The sequence below is a fragment of the Rhinolophus sinicus genome, chromosome 12 (assembly GCF_057876585.1).
Source record: "Rhinolophus sinicus isolate RSI-liver-muscle chromosome 12, RSI-T2T, whole genome shotgun sequence".
NCBI classification, from domain to species: domain Eukaryota; kingdom Metazoa; phylum Chordata; class Mammalia; order Chiroptera; family Rhinolophidae; genus Rhinolophus; species Rhinolophus sinicus.
The window spans coordinates 16336033-16356360 of record NC_142512.1 but is presented as its reverse complement, the minus strand read 5'-3'; the positions used below and the strand labels follow the sequence as shown (position 1 = coordinate 16356360).

The 20328-nt window shown below is 53.4% G+C and overlaps 1 protein-coding gene across 3 annotated transcripts in view; it reads left to right on the top strand.

Moving 5' to 3' along the window:
• The first annotated feature begins 1516 nt into the window (after window positions 1–1516).
• PITPNM3 (PITPNM family member 3) overlaps window positions 1517–20328 on the top strand; it is an 88475-nt gene continuing 69663 nt past the window's right edge. For all 3 annotated transcript variants that reach the window (XM_088801985.1, XM_074319379.2, XM_074319381.2), the window contains exons 1-2: window positions 1517–1681; window positions 18879–18974. In XM_088801985.1, the coding sequence (XP_088658111.1) occupies window positions 1660–1681; window positions 18879–18974 (118 nt within the window). In that variant the 5' untranslated portion in view covers window positions 1517–1659. The remainder of the gene's footprint in view (window positions 1682–18878; window positions 18975–20328) is intronic.

Below are 20328 nucleotides of genomic sequence, written 5' to 3'. Positions count from 1 at the left end.
CCACACTAGTGATTTTGGACAGGACCCTGGGGAGCCTTGGATTTCTTGGATTTCAGAAGGACCCATAGGTGGGTCATATAAAACACAGAATTCAGCTCAAATGAGTGAAAACATTCTCATGGTCAATACCATCCAAAGATGGAAGAACTCTTGCTGGAGGCACTGAGCTCCCTGTCCTTGGAAGTAATCAGCCAGGAACTGGAGGGCCACTTTATGGGGATCCTGTGGGCAGAGTCACAGCCCCAGAAGGGGTGCTGGACTAAATGCCCCTTTTCGCCTCATATGTGCCCAGTTTCCATACAGGACCATGGCTAGACCAAGGGTGTAATTACCTGATAGACCTTTTCCCTGGAGGGTTGGGGTAGGAAAGGGCAGGTGGGGTGCCTGGCTGTCGATTGTAACTGGGCTTTAGCCCTTACCAATTCCTCAGAAGGAAGCAGAGGGCATCTTCTCAGGGGAGGGCTTGGTGGGAATTGAAAAGTCATTGGAGGAGATGCTGCCCCATATCCCGTTCCAGCAGCAGGGAGCCAGGCAGCTGGCTTGGGGGATGTTGGGAGCTGCCAAAGGCTGGTCAGACATGGGTTGAGCCCACAGATCTGGCCTGGCCCTGAGCTAAGGAGAGGACTGCTTTCCCCTGGGGCCTCCCACCTGGTTACCACCCAGGAACGGAACAGCTGCCCACCTCCTGCCCCCTGTTGGGGCCGGACTGTGGATTCCTGTCTGCGGCAGCCACAACCCAAGTCTCCTCCATCCTCCACTGGGCCTGTTCACCAAAACGTCTGCATTCCAGATTTGGGAGGTGGAGAGGGTACTTCTCACATCTAGGCTGCTGGCTTCCCCAAACTCAGCTCCAGCCTGTAGTCACAGGGGGATTTGCGTATGTTTTACTTGTTCCTTTACAGTTAAGGGCACCAAAATCCCTTCCCCTCTGAGGCTTGGCCAGACCCTAGAAACGATCCAGAACCCTGTAGTGGGACAGGCTAATGGAGGGTCTACTTCTTGTCTGAATCTGATCCCCAGAGCCACCTTCTTCTTGGCTTCGTGGAGGCTTCCTTGTCCCTTCTTCCTTCCTCTCTCCTCATCTCTGAAGGCTCAGTCACTCTCCTGGTGCCAGGCTCTGGGTCTCTAGTCTCTGAATTTCCATCTGGGAATTTCTCTCTCCACGCTGGTGTTTCAGCCCCAGGGGGGTTCTCGCTAACGCTGTGTCTCAATGTCTCTGTGCCCCTGACTCCCATCTCTGTCTGGACTGCAGTGTCTCGTGTCTCTCGCGCGGTCTCTGCTCCTGGTCTCTGCGCCCGGCGGGGTCTCGGTGGTCGCCCCCCGCGCGCTGCGGTGGCCGCGCGGGCCTGAGCCGAGCGGGCTGGAGCGGCGGCCGCGGTCCCGGCGGAGTGCGGGCCCGCGGGGGCGGGTGGGGCGCCTTCCTCCGTCAGTCCCTCCCCGGCGGCGGGGGGGCCGGCGCGGTCGCCGCTCGGCGCCTTTAAGGGAGCGGGAGGGAGCGGCGAGGCGGCGGCGGCTGCGGTGGCGGCAGCCGAGCGCGCGGGGCGGGGGCGCGGGGCGCGGCGCTCGGAGTCCGCTCGGGCCGGAGGCGGCTTGGGACCGGGGCCGGGCCCGGGAATCGCGAGGAGCCGGGCAGCACCGCCGGAGCCCGCCGCCCGGGACATGGCCAAGGCGGGCCGTGCAGGTGAGGGCGGGCGTGCGCCCGGAGGGCAGGGCCGGTGGCCCGGGGGAGGGACCGCGCGGCTCGAGGAGGGGCGGCCGGCCCAGGTGAGCCCCTCGCGCAGGTGGGCGGAGGTTCCGGGAGGGCTGCAGCCCGCAGCGGCGAGGCCGGAACCCCGGCGCGTGCAAAGGGGGCTCCGCGCGCCCCGCGTCCTTCCTGCGCCCCCGGTCACCTCGTGGGACACCACGTCCCACTAGCCATGGCCCCGCTGGAAAGGACCAGGGCTGCGGCGCCCCTGTTCATTCCAGCTGTGGGAGCTCTCACCACCCCCTGGAGGCCCTGGGTAGACCAGGCACAGGGACCAAAGGGGCTGTCCCGCGGCCGCTGCTCCATCCCACGCCCCCCAAAGCAAAGCAGGACGCGCCCCCTTGTACTGCCGCTCGCTCTTTCCAGGACGCCACAACCCCTGCCCCCAGCTCAGCCAGGAGACCCAGATTTCTTCTTGGGAAGGAGGGGTGCTCCGCGCCGCACCCGCCAGTGACTGTCCCGCCCCCTCCCCCCACCCGGACCCCTGAGGCAGATCCTCAGGTGCTGAGGTCTGAAGGTAGGGGGCCTCATTTGGGGTCCCGTGGGCGCTGCCCTCCCCCAGACTCAAGAGGTATAGACCGCTGGTGCAAGGGAGTGGGCGTTAGTCATTCATTCATTCATTCATTCATTCATTCATTCGTTCATTCAGACAGACGTTCATTCACCAACACCTGCTCTGTGGGCAGGCCCCGAGCTGGGCACTCGGGATCAGGACGTGGACCAGACTCTGCCCCTGTTTGCACACTCTGGGCCTGATGGTGCCTTGGGAGGCCCGGGTTGAGGAAAGTCCATAGGGCTGGCCATACAGTGGGGGCAGCAAGCCTGGTCTTAGCAGGGCTGGCTTGTGATGCTGACGTGTGTAAATCTACCATGAAGTCATATCCAACCAGTGACGTTGGCAGGTGCCATGCCATCCCCTGGGAACTAAGCATTGGCCTGGCATGAACCCCAACACTCTACCCATAAGTGATGACAGTGATGGAATGAGTGTGTATTCACCTGTATACACACTTGGTGTGGATACCAGTGGGCTGTTTGTAAATCCACTGCCACCCCACAAATGCTGCCCCAGACCCTGGACTGGGTTCAGGTGCCCCCTCTACACAGGCTGGGTGTGTGATTTAGGTGTCTGAGAATATACCCCCATTCTGTCCCCGAGTTGTCCTGTTGGGGTGGGGTTGGTTGTGTGAGACACAGAAATTATGGAACACATTTAAACACCCCCTTTCTCGCTTCCCTCCCTTCTCCCTGCCTGGAGGAGGCACAGTGAGATGACACCAGGGAGGCTGGAAAAGGCTATCTCCCTCCTTTATCCACTGAGTTGGGTCCTTACCCACCCCCATTCCTCCCAAAGTGCGCAAGACAGGGTGTGTGTCCGCCTACTGCCCTGCTTTGTGTGTGTATGTGTGTGTGTGTGTGCGTGCACACCCCTGCCAGGGCGCTGCCATCACAATAGCAGTTAACACTTACTGCTTGTACTAGGCACCGGGCAATGTGTACAACGATCCTAGGAAGCAGGAAATGTTATTCTCCCCCCTTTTTTAAACATCTGGAAACACATACTCAGAGAAATAGCTCCCTCAAGGTGGCCCAGAGGGTCTGGGCAGACCCTGGTCACAGAGCCAGCTCTGTTGGATTCTCAGGACTCTAAGTGATGGGTTTTCTCCATCCCTGCCCTGATCGGTCACCCCCTTATGGAATGGGGTTGCTGTCCCAGCCCCTCTGCCTTGGTCTGTGGAGTCTGTGGGAATTTGTTGCCAGTGACAGGTAAAAAAAACTGCCCTGCTTTGAGCATCAGTGCTTTGTACTGTTCTAACAGTTTGTCTTTCCTGCTGCAATTTCATGCTTGGTCCTTTCCCTCAGGGCAGCACAGACTCCCCTCCGGATCGAACTGCCCAGGCTCTTCTCTCCCATACTCAGTGGCCACTCCGAGGAGCCTTTTGGGATTGGCCCCAGCACAATCCGATTACTCCTCCTTTGCTCACCTCTTCCAGGCTACTTTGCATTTTGTAAAGGTCCTTCTTCTTTAGGCTCCTAAGCCGACTGAATTGAAAACAGCATGCAGCCATGTGCATCTGGGAGTCTCATCTCTCCTCCTGGCAGTCTCTGTAGAATAGATTGGTGAGCTTTACAACAGAGGGAGTCCTCGGAGACAGGAGCCCAAGTCCCTCTCTTTACAGCTAGAGAAATTGAGGCTCAAGCAGGGGATATAATACAGAAAGGGGTGGCTATTCGGGACCATCTACCTTGCATGCACAGACTGATGGTCATAAATAATCAGGCTTTCACTCTGGAGGTGACATTAGAACGAAGGGAGGCTGAAGGCCAGGTGAGGAGGCTGTAGGAACCTGGCTTGTGAGTGAGGGATCCACTCCATGATTTATGAGATGTTCCCTCCAAAAACTGGCCAACGGGATCACCTACTGAGGGAAGAGATAGGGTTTGGGACTCAGGGGCACCATAGTGTGTGACTCCGGGGTCATCACACTGTAGTCTAGTAAATGGCATCCCTAGACTTGTGCAGTGCACAGCCTGAGCAGCCAGCCATGGCTGTGCCAACTGTGTCAGACAGGAGCTGAAGGGAGGCAGTGAAAGGATTTTCATGTTGCCCGAAGAACACCAGTATGAGAAAGAAAATGTAATCAGGTCCTGGAAAGGATTGGAAAAATCGCAGAGGATGGATCCCAAATGAGTGATTACCAGTTCCCAATCTCTGGGGAGATTTCAGTCACACAGACCAGGATTGTCATGGTGCCCCACGTTCAGCCTTGAGAGGAAAGGCCAGGGAAGGAGAGCCCTTGGCCTTGTCCTGAGGGAGCTCTTGGTCTGGTGGACAGAGGGGAACAGAGGCCTTACCTTGGGGATGAAAGTCAGCTGTAGGGAGGTAGGGGCTGGGGTTGGAGAAAGATCCAGGGGCTCCATTTAGGAAATGATAATTCGCAATAAGAGCTGCCCATGGACAGGTCTCAGTGCAGCACAGAGAGAGGGGTGGCCAGGGGTGGCTTGAAACAGTGAAGGCGGGATTTCTCTAGGAGTTGGGCTTCAAAAGCTGGCAGAATTTGGACAGGAAGATGATAAGGGGCAGGCTTCCAGGTGGGGGTAACAGCGTGAACAAAGGCTAGGAGGTTGGAATGGAAAGGTGTAAGTGGGGAGTGGGAAGATGCTGGGTGGGAATGGAGGTGGGTGGGCAGAAGATGCCCAAAGGTGGAGAAATCTGGCTGGCTGGGGTGTCGGGTTCCTAGAGGGGTGCAGAGAGCTGAAAGGAACTTTAGAGAGCATCGAAGGCAGGGGTGACGCGGTAAGATTTGGGTGTGTCCACAGGTCCCTCTGGCTGCTACAAGAGGGCTCCTGGGAGGGTGGAGAGAGGCTTTGCCGGGCTGGAAAGGGTTTGTCTGGTTCCTGCCAAGCACACTACCCCTCTCTTACTCCTTATGCCCTGAGGTCCTTTCTCTGCTTCCCAGCAGGGTGGCAGGGGTATCTGCCAGTCCTGGGGTAGTGCAAGTGGGACGCCCCAGCCAAGAAGAAACAGAGGGTCTTGGAACCTCTCAGGCTGGGGCAGGACCGTCTGGAGAGGCTGGGCTGGGGCCACAGGGCTGGGCCTTCCAGGCTGGAGGAACCAGTTTATTTGCTCCCAGGTGTTGGCCTGTGCTCTGAGGGGAGGAGCAGTGGGCTGGAGTGTATCAAACCCAGTAATTCGAGTCAGTGATATACTGATCCTACAGTGTTAGAGCTGGAGGACATTTCCAGATATTCAAATGTTCAGATGTTCAAAGCCCTCATCACCAGGGGGACACTGACACCTGGGGAGGGGTAAGTATTTGCCAAAGGCCACAGAAGAAGGTGGTGGCAGAGCAGGGTCTAGAACCTGACTTTCCAGAGTCTCGGTTTGGACTTTGCTCAGCTGAGTCAGCTTCCTCTCACCATCCCAAAGTCAGACCTTCTGGGCCCCTGCTCCACGGCTTCTAGGAGTAGGAACAAGTGGCTAGACCTCTCAGAGGAGGGAACATTTGAAAGAGACCAGCCCTGGCATCCTCAGGACTCTGGGTACGTGCCAGAGGATTTGAGGCAGGACTCTGGAGAAACCCCAAGCTCAGGGTACCAGGATTGCTTTGGGATATATCTTGGGAAGATCAGCATATTCTGGAAGGAGATTGCAAATTCAGATGCCCAGGGGGAAGGATGGGGCCAAAACAGTTGCCAATGTTCCGACTCAAGGTTTTCCTAAAACTCTGCCTCTAGGAAGCCTTCGCGGACCTCTCTGCAGTTAGGGAAGTGCTGGAGGTTGGGCAGGTCTCTTGTTCCCCTGCTGAGTTACCTGTCTAGCAGACCTGGCAGGCCCCAGCAGGCCCCAAAAGGCCCCAGTTTGAGACCCTTTGCTGCCTCTTAGTCCTGTCTGTGGTGTGGTTACATGAGTCAAAGACAACATCGCTCACACAGAAGCCCCACCTCAAGCATACTGTCCCAACTGGAGGCCCCGGAGACCTGGCTGATGTGTGGGAGTCTGGTGGTAAGACACAGTGTGAGGACATGGCTAGACCCCCCATTGCTGGGGCCGTGTCTGTGTTGAATTGGCCAGAAGACGTGATGTTTTCTCATATACCTCTTAGTACATTGTGATATTTCATGGCTAGAAAAGGCTTGGAGGTCTTCTAGTTCTATATGTTCATTATGCAGGGTGGGAGACCGAGGCCAGAAAGGCAGAGGGCCCTTCTCTGAGGTCTGGTGTCTTCAAGGAGCACCCGGAGACCAGTGAGACTTTGCGGATTGGGGACTTCCCACTAGACTTGGCCTCCTCCCAGGAATTCTCTGAGATTCCAGGCTTGAGAGAGGAGGGAACAGGGCAGGGATTAGCCTGAGAACAATCTGGCTCATTTTTTGGTAGCAGTCCTCTGCATGCTTTCCTGTCCAATGGCTCGACAGCGTCTTTCTGAGGTAGGGCTGATGTTATCCCATTTCATGGATGAGAAAACTGAGGCCCGGAGAGGTTAAGTGTCTGGATCAGGAATCACACACACAAATAGAGACAGAGCTGGAATTAGAACTTAGGTATCTTCTACTCTTGGAGTCAGCATTCCTAGGAGCTAAATTTTAACAAAGAAGAGACCTGGCTCTGTAACTGACCTTGAACGGCCCCTCTGGGCCTCAGTTTCCTCATCTGTAAAAGGGGAAGGGGAGGGAAGAGTTGGGGGGTCAGGACGAGCTTTGAGTCCGTTCCAGCTCTAACACTGCTCCTTCTTTGTCGGCCTCCTTCCCTGCTGGCTTTACTGTGCCTCCAGGGGCATCACCTCCTCCCATCTCCTACTTCACAAGGACACTTCCAGAAGGCTGGTGGGGCTGGGGGAACAAATGGGGTGCTGAGGACAGGCACATGAAGAGCACGTGCCTCCTGGGGGCCCTGGGCCCCAACCCATCACCAGAGCTGCAGCCAGGAGCCACTGTGGAAGGGGGTGGCCAGAACCCCCAGGGGAAGGGCTAGGGGTGGGAGGGGGGATGAGAGAATGCATAACAAATGAGTTTAGAAATCAAATGAGATCTGAGCTCCCCACCCACTCCCTCAAATCTCTATACTCTTGCTTTTAAAATTCTTGTTTTCTACAGAGAAAGAAAATGCTAAATTGCACCCCCTTTCACAAAGGAATGGGAGCCTTAGTGAGTCACTCCGGAGGTAAATGCCACCTCCAGGGCCCACGTCTGCCTGTGGAGACCTGCACAGCTGTGTGGCCACCAGCCCCCATGGGGGTCATGTGTGGAAAGGGTGGATGGGTGGGGAGTCTCCTGCCATTAGAGGCTCTGCGGTGGGACCCCACCCTGCTTCCTCCAGGCTCTCCTCAGGGCTGCATTCCTGAGTTCTCTTACACTTGGGGCCATGGCTCCAGCTGGGGCCCAGCTAAGAACCGGTGTGGCCATGTCAGGGCTTGGTTCAAGGCGGGGGTGGCATGTAGGGGTTTGGGTTGTGGTCTGTCTCTGGGCTGAGTTTGGGACCCTGGAGGAAGGCTTTGTGGCCGTGGGGAGCGAGGTCAGTGTGGACGGCCAGGCTTGGCAGGGGGCAGGTGCCTTTGCCTCTGGAAACCAAAGTTCTTGCGTGTCAAGCTGTTCTTTCTCGGTTTCTCGGTGAGGCTCCTCTCCAGGGCTGGTGAGCAGGAGAGCTGGGAGCTGACACCCTGCCAGGGTGTCACCGGGGGTGTCTGGGGCCTCATCTTCCTCTGTGAGGGCCAGTCTGTTTATTTGCAAGCCAGGGACAGGGGAGACCAGCGAGGAGGTGTCCCCTTTCCCAGATGCCCCATTATTCTGGAGGGAGGGGAAGTAGCCGTCTGTTAGCTGGGGATGCCAAACAAGGGTTGAAAGCAAAAATAGAAACACGTCCGGCTCTATCTGGGAGGGGCGCTGAGTTCTGGAGGATTGAGAGCCTCTTCTGAGCCGTCTGCTGCTGATGCTGTGTTTGCTTGGCTCTCAGTGTTTGCTGAGCACATCGCGCCTGCACTCCTGACCTCGGGGAGAGACCTAGGTGTGCGGGATACAAACTGTACGCTGGCGGGGATGGCAGCTGTCCTAAGAGTCCGTCTTTGGAAGGTTTTGAGCATCTGTGGACACGCATACACCTCTGACCTTTTTCTGGGCTGCTCCAGAATGCTCCAGATCTCTGCCCTCCTGATCAGAACTCCCTTCGGCCTCCCATTGCCCCGTAGCTTCCTTCTCCTTTCTTCACCCCCACTTCCCGCCTCCTGCCTCCCGTGAGGCTGGTCCCAGCTGAGCAACCCTGGAATCATCCCTAGTGGTATAAAAAGGGCTATTTTCAGCTTTCCCATTACTGCCCAGTGGAGGGGGGGTGTTTATCCCTTGCTGCCTGTTTGTTTCCTTCTTGTACAGTGTAATCTGGAACAGCCGTGAGAGCATTAAGCAGCCTTGCCTCCAGGGTCCTGGCTGGTAATTCCAAGTGCTGGGATTTGGCACCAAATAGAGAGCTTGGGGACAGAGGCAACCTGGGGTCCCATGCTTGCTCAATAACAATCCAGAGTGGCACGTGGTACAAATGGACCCTGTGAAGTCACCTAGGTCCTTGCTGGGGGAGAGGCTGCTTTCTTGCTGCGGCTTGCATCAGGCTGATGGTAGCCTTTCGTGCACTTACCAAAACGCTGGCTGGCTGATGATGGAGGTTGGGGGCAGGTGGGGGGGTCTCTGAAAGAGCCCCCAGTATCCTCAATAGAATCTGTGACCCCAACATGGTCTCTCCGTGCCTTGGTTGGGTGCCTGGGTCCCTAGCCTCCTTTGCCTGCTCCCCACAGTGGGTCCTGGGATGATTGGAAGGAGTGCCTTCCTGTGGCTGCAGAGGGGGCCCTCTGTCCCCTCTTTTGGGGCTCCCCTCACTGCCCTCCTGAGCAGCCTACAGGTGGCAAAGCCATCAGTGACAGATGCTAGGGGAGTTCCCTTTAGAGGGAGGAGAAAGTTCCTTATGGAGCCAGAGTCTGGAGGGACAGAGGGGGGACATCTGGGGCTTGGGAGAATTGTTCCAAATAACTCAGAACTGTTGGGAGCCGAATTAGCAGAGCAAATGAAAGTACAATAGATAGCCAAAGCTATTAATCACTAATTAGCTCCTAAATAAGGTAATTAATGGGTGTTTAAATGACATATTTATGAGATACCAGCAGGTCTTCAAAAAGCACATCTTTTCCAAAGCAACTGAGTTGTCCAACTGTGTCCTGCTGGGGACACCAGCCCACAATCCCACCGTTGCCCACCCCTGGTAATGGGAGTGTGACAGTGGGCAGGTCAGCTTCCTCCCCTGAGTTTCCCTTTTCTCATCTGCAAACAGGGATCGTGGCCCTTCTTTAATGACCTCACTGGGCTCTGGTGAAGACAATAGGAAGTGAAGGCCATACCAGTCCCTGGCAGTGGTGGAAAATGCTGTCCAGAATTTAGCGTTAGCTGTAAAAATGTCCTTGATGTTATTTGATGCAGCCCCTGGATTGTGCCTGGGGCTGTGGACGGCCAGGGTCAGGCTGGAGTCAGGCTGGAGTCATTGCTTAATGGGTTGCTGAATTTGCGACGGGGTCTGTGGCTGGGTCAAGGTTTATTTTGTGGCTTGGTCTGTGGTCAACGTCATAGCTTGGTTTGAGATCGCGGTTGTGGCCTGGTCTGCGGCCGGGTCTCAGCTTGTTCTGTGATCAGGGCTATGCCTTGGTCTGTGGCCAGCTCAAGGTTCAGACTGTGGTTGAGGTCAAGGTTGGGGCTGTGGTGAGTCTCAGGATAATTCTGCAGCCTGGAGTCTCAGCCTCGATCCTTGAATCCATCCCTGGACTGATGATGGAGCTGCCTGGTTGCCCCAGAAGCTGGATTCCTTCCGGGTCCTTCAGGATCTGGGCTTCAGGTGCTGGGAACTCCAGCAGACAGGCCCTTCTGGGGCTCCCTGCATGTCCCCTGAAACAGCCCAGCACACAAGCTCATCAGTGGTGTATACAGCAGTTTGAGAGATAGTTAGGACATGTTTCTATAGCAACCAAACCCCAACCAGCACTGGTTTCCTTCGGTGATGCCTTTTTCTGGAAGCAGCGTCTCCTGGCCTCTTGTCCCTCCCTGGGTGGCCCCACAGCCCCTTGATGTTTGAGCATAGGCTGGTCGGGTCTGGTCCCCAGACTCATCCTGACCCAGACAGGGGGCCTGAGGACATGTCCTATGGGACACTTCCCTGAGGGGACCCTTCTGGGACCTACCCCGTGCTGGGCCATGCTGCACATAACAAGAGCTTTCTCTGTACCCAGCCCTGGCCTGGGAGAACCTGGAGAGGATTCCTACCAGGTGTCTGCCCCGGGCTGCAGGCAGGCCTGGTCCCCGTCTGCAGATAGGTGCTCTGCTGGGCACGGGCAAAGGGCGTTTTGGAACATAGTTCAAGGTTTGAGGGGCAGACAAAACATAGCTGCACAGAGCTCTGCTGGAAGAGAGGAGAGAGGGATTAGCCGTGTACCAAAAGCGTTCCCTGAGAATCGGGGAACAAGTACTTCCAGCCTTAGGGAGAGGAGGGCAGTTCCTGATCTGCCCTCTGGGATCCCATTCCAGGGGCCGAGAAGGCGAGGGGCCCACCCTTGGGAGACTTCACGTAGAAAGGGATCAAAGAAAGGCCTGTGGATAATCATGATTATTTATAGTGCTTAACAAACCCTTTTATAGCACTGAGTGCCAGGCATTATGCTAAACCTTTTTCAAATATTAATTCACTTCATCCTTATAGCAACCCTAATATTACCCCCATTTTACAGAGGAGGAAGCTAAGGCACAAAGACGTGTACAGGGATATTTAGTAAGATCCCCAATTAATAAGCAGCAGAGATGGGATTTGAACCAACCTCAAGTGGAAGTGGAAATGGGACAGTGGTTCATGTGAAAGAGGGGGAAGGCCAGGCTCCAGGAGGGGGCGCAGAGAGGAGGACAGTCACCGGCCTGGGAGCTTCACCCAGACTCCACTCATCTTATACTCTGCACCCTACATGTGGGGCCCTGGGGTTCTAGGCCAGTGGGGGGCAGTGAGGTGTGATAGAAATGAATGTATGTGTGTGAGACTCTGTGTGTGTGTGTGTGGGGGGGGGAGATAGAGGGCCCATCTGAATGAGCTGCAGCCAAGCACTTTTCTACCTCTTGGCCCCTCTCCCCTTCTGAGGCACAGATTGCTGAATCCAGCAGACATGCCAGGCCACGGTCCCAGATACAGTCTCAGGCAGGGCTGGGCCCAGAAGCCGCAGTCACAGGCAGCAGGGCCAGCTCAGGGCACCCCACCTTGGCCACTCAGAGGTGCCTGTGGCTCCCCGGAGGTCTGAGAATTGGCGGGTGTGACCTGACCTCTTGCAGGGCTGTGGCTGTCATAGCAGGCGCCGATGTCTTCTCCCTTGCTCTGACTAACCAGACTGCTTACTCTTGAGAAACTTCTAGATCCAGCTTCTCCTAGAAATGGCCTGATTGCTTTGACTCATGTCCCTCCTCCCTCCCTCCCTGCCCAGCCTTCCTTTAAGGCTCAGCTTGCCCCTCCCAGGAAGGCCTCCTGGTCCCTCCAGCCTGCAGGGTTTCTGCCTCAGGAAGGTGCCATCTACCCCGATGGGACGGGGGATATACGCATTTAGCCCCGGTGCTCGGCTGCCCACTCCTTTGTCCTGTGCTCTGTGCAGGGGTGGCACAGGGCTGGGCCTTGAGGCTGGCACCCCAGGGCAGGGGCTGATCCAGTTCAGCTCTGTCCCCAACTCCTTCCTCTTGGGTACCATCTGGCCCAAGGTCTGGCCCAGGAAGAGTTGGCCAATACCTGCATCCCTCACTCACTATGCCAGGGCTTGCCTTACTGTGAAATAGCTCTCGCTTCAGACTGGGCTCCTGAGAGCAAGGTGGTCTCTCCCTTCTGGCAGGGCTTTGGCCCTTAGGCGAGGGCTGCCTGAGGTCCCGATTTAGGGCAGAGCACCTACAACACACTCCTGTCCATCTGTGTGCGTATCCTGTGTCCCTGGGAGCCAGGGCTGAGGTGGGGAAGGTGGGCATGTGCTGTGGATGACCTGAGCCAGCACTCTGGCTGCACTCGTGATGGGGAGGCCTAAGCCTGTGACAAGGTCCCGGAGACCACACTGGACGTGCAGGAGCTGAGGAGAAGGGCCAGGAGAGAGAAGGGAAGGCTCCCGGCAGCCCTTCCCCCCGTAGCACCCAGCTTGGAACTCTGCTGGGAGATCAGGGCATCCTGGGGTGTGAGGGATCATTTGTTTCTGGATTGCTGGGGAAAGGTTGAGATAGCCCCCTGTCTCTTTTATTCTGACTTATAGTTTTAAATCAGTGTGGTAGTGAAGGTGTGACAGAAGGGCAGTCTGCTGGAGTGTGTAGGCTGGGTATTAGAGAATACAGAAGGAACCCTGCAGCCTTGGGGAGGTGCCCTGGATGAAGCCCCACAGGGCACACAGGTGGCTGCCAGAGCCCTGCCTACACCTTGATCCTGTAGCTGATGAGGGGCACCCTCTTCTGCATGCCAGGCAGTAGTGGACACTTTAGTGGGTGATCTTAGTTAAATTGCCTTACAGTGAGGCAAGAATTATGATACCCATTTTACAGATGAGAAAAGTGAGGCTCAGAGAGGTTAATTTGCTTCAGGTCACAGACTAGTAAGTGGTAGCATTGAACCCAGGTTCATGTCGCTTCAAAGCCCATGCTCTAACATTTCTGCTAAATTTTCACCCATAGCAGAGAGCTGGTGTGTGTGTGTGTGTGTGTGTGTGTGTGTCAGGGATAAGGGAGAGAGTACATGAGAACATGTGTTCATGGATGTGTCTTAGGAATGGGCTTAGGAAGGGGGAGTGGCTGGTTGGGGAGGCTTGTGCTCTTCAAGGAATGTGAACACACATTTAGATTTTCACACAGATGCAAGGATACCCAGACACTAATTTGCAGATCTGCTGGGCAGATGGTTCTAGAATTGGGACAGCTGCTCCCACGGCTGCCCCCTCCTGAAAGTAACAAGAGACAGGCCTCCGGCCCCTGCCCAGCTGACCAGCAACAGGTGGGAGGGTTATGATTGACCAAGAGAGAGGAGGAGATCTGGGAACCCCTTGCTGATAGAAAGTACCCAGCATGGTAGTCCTGAGCACAGACCTTGGAGGCAGATGGATCTGGGTTCAAATCCTGCCTCCATCACTTGTTGGCTTTATGACCTCGAGCACTTCCATCTCTGAATCTTTGTTTCCTTAGCTGTAAGATGTGGAGTCAGGGCACCCACTACACAGGGCTTGGTTAGGATAATTCATACCTGTGAAGCAGCTAGCAGCGTGTTACTGCTTGGTCCTCTTCCTCCTGGGACCACATAGTGGACACAGACAATGCAGAAAGGTTAGTGCAGGACCTGCCTCTAAGAGCCTGGCCTTCTGGGCCTTTGCCTTTGCTGTTCTGGACCGTGGTGCCCACCTTTTCTGACTCTCAAGACCGTGTGTGGCCTTTAGCACACCTGACTTGTGCCCTCCGTCCCACCCCTCAGGAGACTTCCTGACCCCCTTGGGCATCTGTGTTCCCTTCTTCCTATGCGAGAGGTAGACTCTAGATGGCGGTTGGAACCTTAAAACCCACCTGTTCTGAACTCCCCTCCACAACAGGCCAAACCCACCTTCTCTGGCTCCTCCTCTTTTACCTGTCTCCCCCTCCATCACCTCTCCCAGCCACATGGGTTTCTTTCTGTCCCTCGGACGTGCCAAGCTCACATGTGCAACCTTTCCCTGCAGTTCCTTCATTCTGGAAGGCTCTCATCGATGCACCCTGCCTGTCCATTCCATATGTATGTGTGCAGGTGCATGCGTGCACACACACTTATACACTTGTACTTAGCATTCAAGCTTCCACTCCCCTGGTACCCTTGCAGCAAGGCCTTCCCCTCACACCCTTCCCAAGATATTCTGTCCATTGCTGTTTTCCTTTTCTGACATATGACTTTTGCTGTTTGCTAACAAATCCGCAAGCAGGAGGAAATGCTGAAGGAAGCATCTCCCACCCAGAAGCCAGGTGACGGCCGCTTCCTAGCTTTATACGTTTGTGCTGGTTCTTTTTTACACAAGGGCAGACAGCCAACATTCCCCCCATGCACCCACCTTTCCAGGAGTTGTTTTGGGCAACCCCTGCCTGAGAGGAGGGAGGGACTGGTAGCACATTTAAACAAACTTGGAGTATCCATTTAAGAACCAGGGCAGGTGTACATTTTGAGAACAAAGAGGAGAAAAGTAAATGAGATCAAATATGCCTCTGAAAAGAAATTCACATACAGATTTTGACCACAAAGGAGAATCACCAGTCAGGTGAAGGGTCACCTGAAAGGAGAGACACAGTATTAGTGACAACATTCTTTTGATGACTGAGGCTGGTTGCCCTCATCTGTCTCCCTTGGTGGATATACAGAGCCACGTGTCCATGCCTGTCTGTTCTTCAGGCTAGAATTACATCGTAAGAGACCCTCACGGAAGGAGGACGTGGTAGAGGTGAAGGTAGGAAGGTAGAGGTTTTATTTTCTTTATAGCATTTTCCACTGCTGAAATTATCCTTGTTTACTTGTTGCAGGTCAGTCTCTCCCTGCCCCCGGCAGAATGTAAGCTCTGTGAGGGCCCCACCCTGTCCCTCTTATTCACTTTGGAGTCCCCAGCACCTAACACAGTGCCTGTGGGATGGACAGCTCCCTTTGACCCCCAAACGCCCTTCCCTCTCTGCCTTCCTCAAGCTGGAGAACACCTCCCTCAAATAGAGCGGAACTGGTCTTCCTGCAGCCTTCCCTCTGCCTCGTTCTCCCCACTGGGACTCCCACAATGGCCAGCCCATGACACGTCGTCAGTGTTGCTGTGACCTAGGATGACGGTGCCTGAAGGGATGGATTAGGTGGGGATGGTGAGGAGGGACACATTCTAGAGCTTTCCTCTTTTCCTTAGGCTCTAGCACATGCTATTTGTGAGGGGGACGTTTGCAGAAATATTCTTGTCTTAGTTCTTGGGTGGAGTGTCTACTGTCCAGGTATGAGGGCCACCATCTAGGAACTTCTCTCTTTAACTCTTGCTATTCAAACTCAGGCATGAAATAGTCTCAGATAAATCTTCAGATGGACCCATCACCATTTAAACTCATGCTGCCCATCATCCAGAACTCAGGAATCAAATGGATGAGGATAATGTAACTGTCCTGATTATCCAAATTCTTGCTTCTTAGGAATGGAGTAGATTTGGACAGCAAGGGATATTTGTGTATTAATATAGAATGTGTGATAGGTTTCATACCTTTATTATCTGTTGGGAAAACATAGAATTAATGTAAATTTAGAAAGAATTTTAAGTGGTTGTATTTTTTGAGTCACAGAAATCTCCACATACAGTTCATTTATACCTAAGCACTTTTTAAAAATTTTTATTTCTGTGTGTGTATGTGTGTGCGCATGAGCGCACGTGTGCTATTGTAAATGATATTTGTTTTTAAATTCCAAATTCTGGTTGTTAATTGCAGATATATAGGAGTGCAATTGACTTCTGTATATTAATCTTGTATACTGCGATCTTGCTATACTCAATTATTAGTTACAGTGGGGCCTTTTGTAGATTTTGTAGAGTTTTTGTTTTCTATATAGACAATCACGCCATTCAAGAATAAAGGCAGTTTTATTTTTTTTTTCATTCCAATATGTATACCTTTTATTTCTTTTTCTTGTCTTAGTGCACTAGCTAGAACTTCCTCCACATTCATTTAGAAAACACTCCCATATCCACGTTAGGAATACTCAGTTTTGGTGCATCTGGATTCTAAACCTCCCTTGCAGTAAGTCCAGGGCCCGTGGGTGGGAAATTGCTGACAAGACTGTCATGCTCTCCTCACTGGTGGATGAGAATCAAAAGTTTAGAGGGTAGTGTGGGGCAGACCCAGCTTTGTGCCCAGAGGTGACTCCTGGGTCAGTGTTCCCTGTGGCTTCTGCCTCCTCTGTGTCTCAGCACGTGATTCTCACCTCGCTCCAAGCTATGGAGCTCAAGCTGGCTGTATTTTGGGCAGTTCATGGTGGGTGGGGCAGGGGGACCAGGCAGGAGGGCTGTGTCTCTCCCTTCAGGAATAGTTTATGTTCTGGGATCTGGGCTCAGGGCAGGGAGCCCAGATCCCAGAACATAAGTGCCAGCGTGCTGCAGGGTGACAGGTGTGGTGAGCGGGGGCTGCAGGATGTCCTCCAAAGACTGTATCATACTGTGCACACTAGCCATGGCTGGGGGTACAGCCCACCTCTCCCCTGTTCATTGACATCTGTGGTGTGCCACATGGGCTCCTCAAACATCAGTCTGAGTTGCAAAGTTCCAAGGGACAGTCTCTGTTGGATTTCTCATTGTAAAGATGGGGAAACTGAGTCAAGGGCATTGCTGCTATAGGAACCCAAGTCTCTCTAGAGGCAGGACTTGTGTGCCTGGTGGCCAGGGCTGAAGCCTCAGGGAAGGTGTATGCTGTGTGCATAGTGGTTTTACTGTTTTCCACTGAATCTAAGATGCAATCAGTTATCAGATGCACCCTTATTTTCCATGCCCCAGGAGAGAATAAACAATGCCAGTGATGATATGCCATCATGTACGATGCACCCCAATTTTAAAAGTGTAAAAAATATGCATCTTAGAACTGACAAAATAAGATGAATTAATAAAATTAATAGTCATATAAAATTACATGTGCAGTGTAAGAGCTGAGTTTCCCGTCTCTTCTCGGTAAAGATAATCTCTATTGACATTTTGGTGCATGTCCTTCTAGACATTTTAATGCATCTGCAAGTATATTTATACAGTAATTATTGTTGTGAACAGTTGCTACTATATGTTAGGCCCTGTGCTAAGCACTTTGATGCATTTTATTTAATCGTTACAACAGGCTCACGAGGCAGATGTGAGCTGTCCTCACTTTATGGCTGAGGAAACTGAGGCACAGAGAGGTGAAGGGCCTCATCTGACATCACACAGCTTCTAAGAGGCAAGGCCTGAGCTTGAATCCAGGCCACTCCAACCTCAGAGCCGGAGCTCTTAAACATGCTGCACGTATTCTCGGTATGCAGGTATAAGTATGTTTTTCAAAAACGAGGTCAAAAGGAACATACCGTTCTGGGACCTACCTGCATTTTTTCCTTCTAACCATATTCCATGGGCATCTTGCCATGTCAGTACACAAGGAGCTACTTCATTTTTTCCAATAGTTGCAAAGAATTCCCTTTATGACTGTATTTGAACGTACATCCAGTCCCCTACGGATGGACACTGGGATTTCTTCCAGGTTTTTATTTATTTATTTATTTTTTATTTTTTATATAGTACCAGAACACTGAGATGATCAGCTGTACACTTCCATCTTTGTGTACTCTGATTATTTCCTCAGGAAAATTACCAGGTCCATTTTCTTCTAACACTTTTATGGTTTTAATTCTTACAATTAAATTTGAGTCCATCTGCAATCCCCAGTATTTCATGTGTCCAGGGAGCACGCGGAGAGGTTCATGGATGTGCTGGGCACCAGCTGGTTTCCTGTGAGTCCCGAAGTGCCTGGGAGAGGAGCTCGGAGAATGGGGAGTGGGGAGAGACGCTCCTGTCCCCCACTCTGTCTCTGACTTCCTCCCCCTGGTCCTGGAGCAGGAGGTGGGTTGGGACAGAGTTTAGGGAAGGGGCCATATTCTCTCTGTGCCTGCTCCTGCCTGCTTGGGAGAACCCCTTAGCCCCACGTCCTGGCCTCTACAGATCTTAATGATAATAGAAGTTGCCATTACTGGGCCTCCTGAGATACAGGCACTGAGCATGAAATGTCCTCAGTGACTCAGTATCAATCTATAAAGTACTGATACTCTATACATGGGGAAACTGGGGCTGTAGTACGGAAAGGGAAAAGCCATACAGATTGTAAGTGGCAGAGATGGAGTAGAGCCCAAGCTCAGGCCCCCCTTCTCTTAGTTTGGGACACGTTTTCTACTGGCGGCTGCAGTCCTAGGCCAGCCTGCGCTGCCGTGTGTAGTAGACATTCCTAGTGCTCGTCGGGATGTCTGCTTCTCCCCTCCTCTACCCTACTGAAGTTGGGCACGGCCATGTGACTTCTTTCGGCCAATGAAATGTGTGCAGAAATATGTCCCTTGTGGGAAGAAGCCTTTACGACTGGGTGCGATTTTCTGTGCTCTTCTCCCCTGTTTTGGCAGACTTTGAGGTGTCATTTTGAGATGGTGGCATCGTAAGGTGGTGATGCCTTTGAGTGGCTGCCATGACTACAGCCTCCTTCTAACCTGTGTGTGAGTGAGAAATAGACCATTGTTGTTTTAAGCAGCTGAGATCATTTGTTAGTACAGCAAAACTTACCTTGTGCTTATGGATACACCGTGTCACCTTGCCCACGTCTACTGACTACCTCCAGATTCGGTTTTAGCGCATACAAAATGGGAACGCTTGTTGCTGCCCTGCTGAGCCATCTCAGAGAGGTATTTGGGGCCGAAATGAAAGCAGGGTAGTTGGAGAGCTCTGTGAGGTAGTGAATACTGCACGGGACAGGACAGGGGTGGGGAGGATGCTGCCTGACCCTGGTCCAGGGATGGTCTTGGTCTACCTCCTTCATTTCAGGACACTGTCTCAGGCTTGGTTAATGGATGTGTTCCCTTTGGCAGGTGGCCCTACCCCGGGCGGCGGTGCCCCCTGGCACCTTCGAAATGTCCTCAGTGACTCAGTGGAGAGCTCGGATGATGAATTCTTTGATGCTAGAGGTGAGTCAACCCCATCCTCTCATCATTGGCTGGGTGACCTTTCTGGAAGTACCAAGAAGGAATCTGTTGGGGCTTAGCATCTCTCCCCACTCAGACACAGTGGTTCCAGACTTCATACTCATGCAATCTGTGAATTCTCCAAGGGCTGGGGCTCAGCACTCATCCACTCACTCTTTGAGTGTTTGCTGAGTCCCTGATCTGTTTCAGGAACTGTGCTAGGCACTCTCAGTATTACCGTAAACTGTAGACATGGTCACCGTTCTCATCAAGCTTATAGTCTCGTGGGAGCGACAAACATGAAACAGCTACCCAGAGGGGTATACAATCACGGATGGGAACAATGCCACCGAGTAAAAAGTACCAGGTGTTCATAGAAAGTGATGACAGGGTACCTAACTTAGGGTGCGGAGGTCCTTCACATCCTCTGTGCAGAACTGAGGGTGGGAGTTGGCAAGGGGAGGAGTGAGAGAAAGAGCCTTCCAGACAGAGGACACAGCAGGTATGATGGTGCCGAAGCAGGAAGATGGGGGCATTCCAGGAACTGAAGAAGACCCATGTGGCAGGGAGGTAGTGAGCAAGGGGCCGAGGAGCAATGAGGCGGCTCGTGATTCAGTGAGTGGCTTAGATCAGCCCACAGAAAGGAGGGGAGCCAGAGTGGAAGTAGGAACCAGTTAGGAAGAGTATTGCAACCGTTCAGCTGAGAGACAATGGTGGGCAGACATCAGCTCTGAGCCCCAGTTCTGGGTGCATGACCAGCACGCAGGACATCGCGAGGGGCACTTGTAAAGCAGGGAGGGAAGAACAAGAAGCACTGTAAGAATTGCAGAAAAGAGCACCAAACGGGGTGTGTATTTCAGGCAAAGCAATCAGCCTGAGCAAAGGCTCAGAGGTGAGAACGTGCAGGGCAGGGATGGGGACCAGCGGGAGGCAGCGTCACCATATTTGGGGGGTTGACTTACTCCTGAAACAGGGCCAGCTTTGTAATTCCTGGCAAAATGGGGTCTTGAAAGAGAAAGAGACTGCTGGGAAGACATCTGGACCCAGAGCAGGACACTTGAGACATGGGCTCAGCCATACCATTGACTTATTTTCTGATCTTGGGCAAGTCTTTCACCGTCTCTCGGCCTCAGTTTCCCCATTAGCGCTGTGCCTCCAGAAATGGAGACTACCTAGTTCAGGTGATTTTCAGGAAGCATGGCTGGGTAGTGGGATACTGTCCCAGCTCTGGTCTCCCCCATTCTTGGTTCTGAGCAGAGAACCCCTCATTCATGCCAACCCTAAACCAACCCATTTGGGGCTCATTTCCTGTCTCCCATGGGGTCTGATTGGAGTGTCTGCCAGGGCTGAGTTTCTC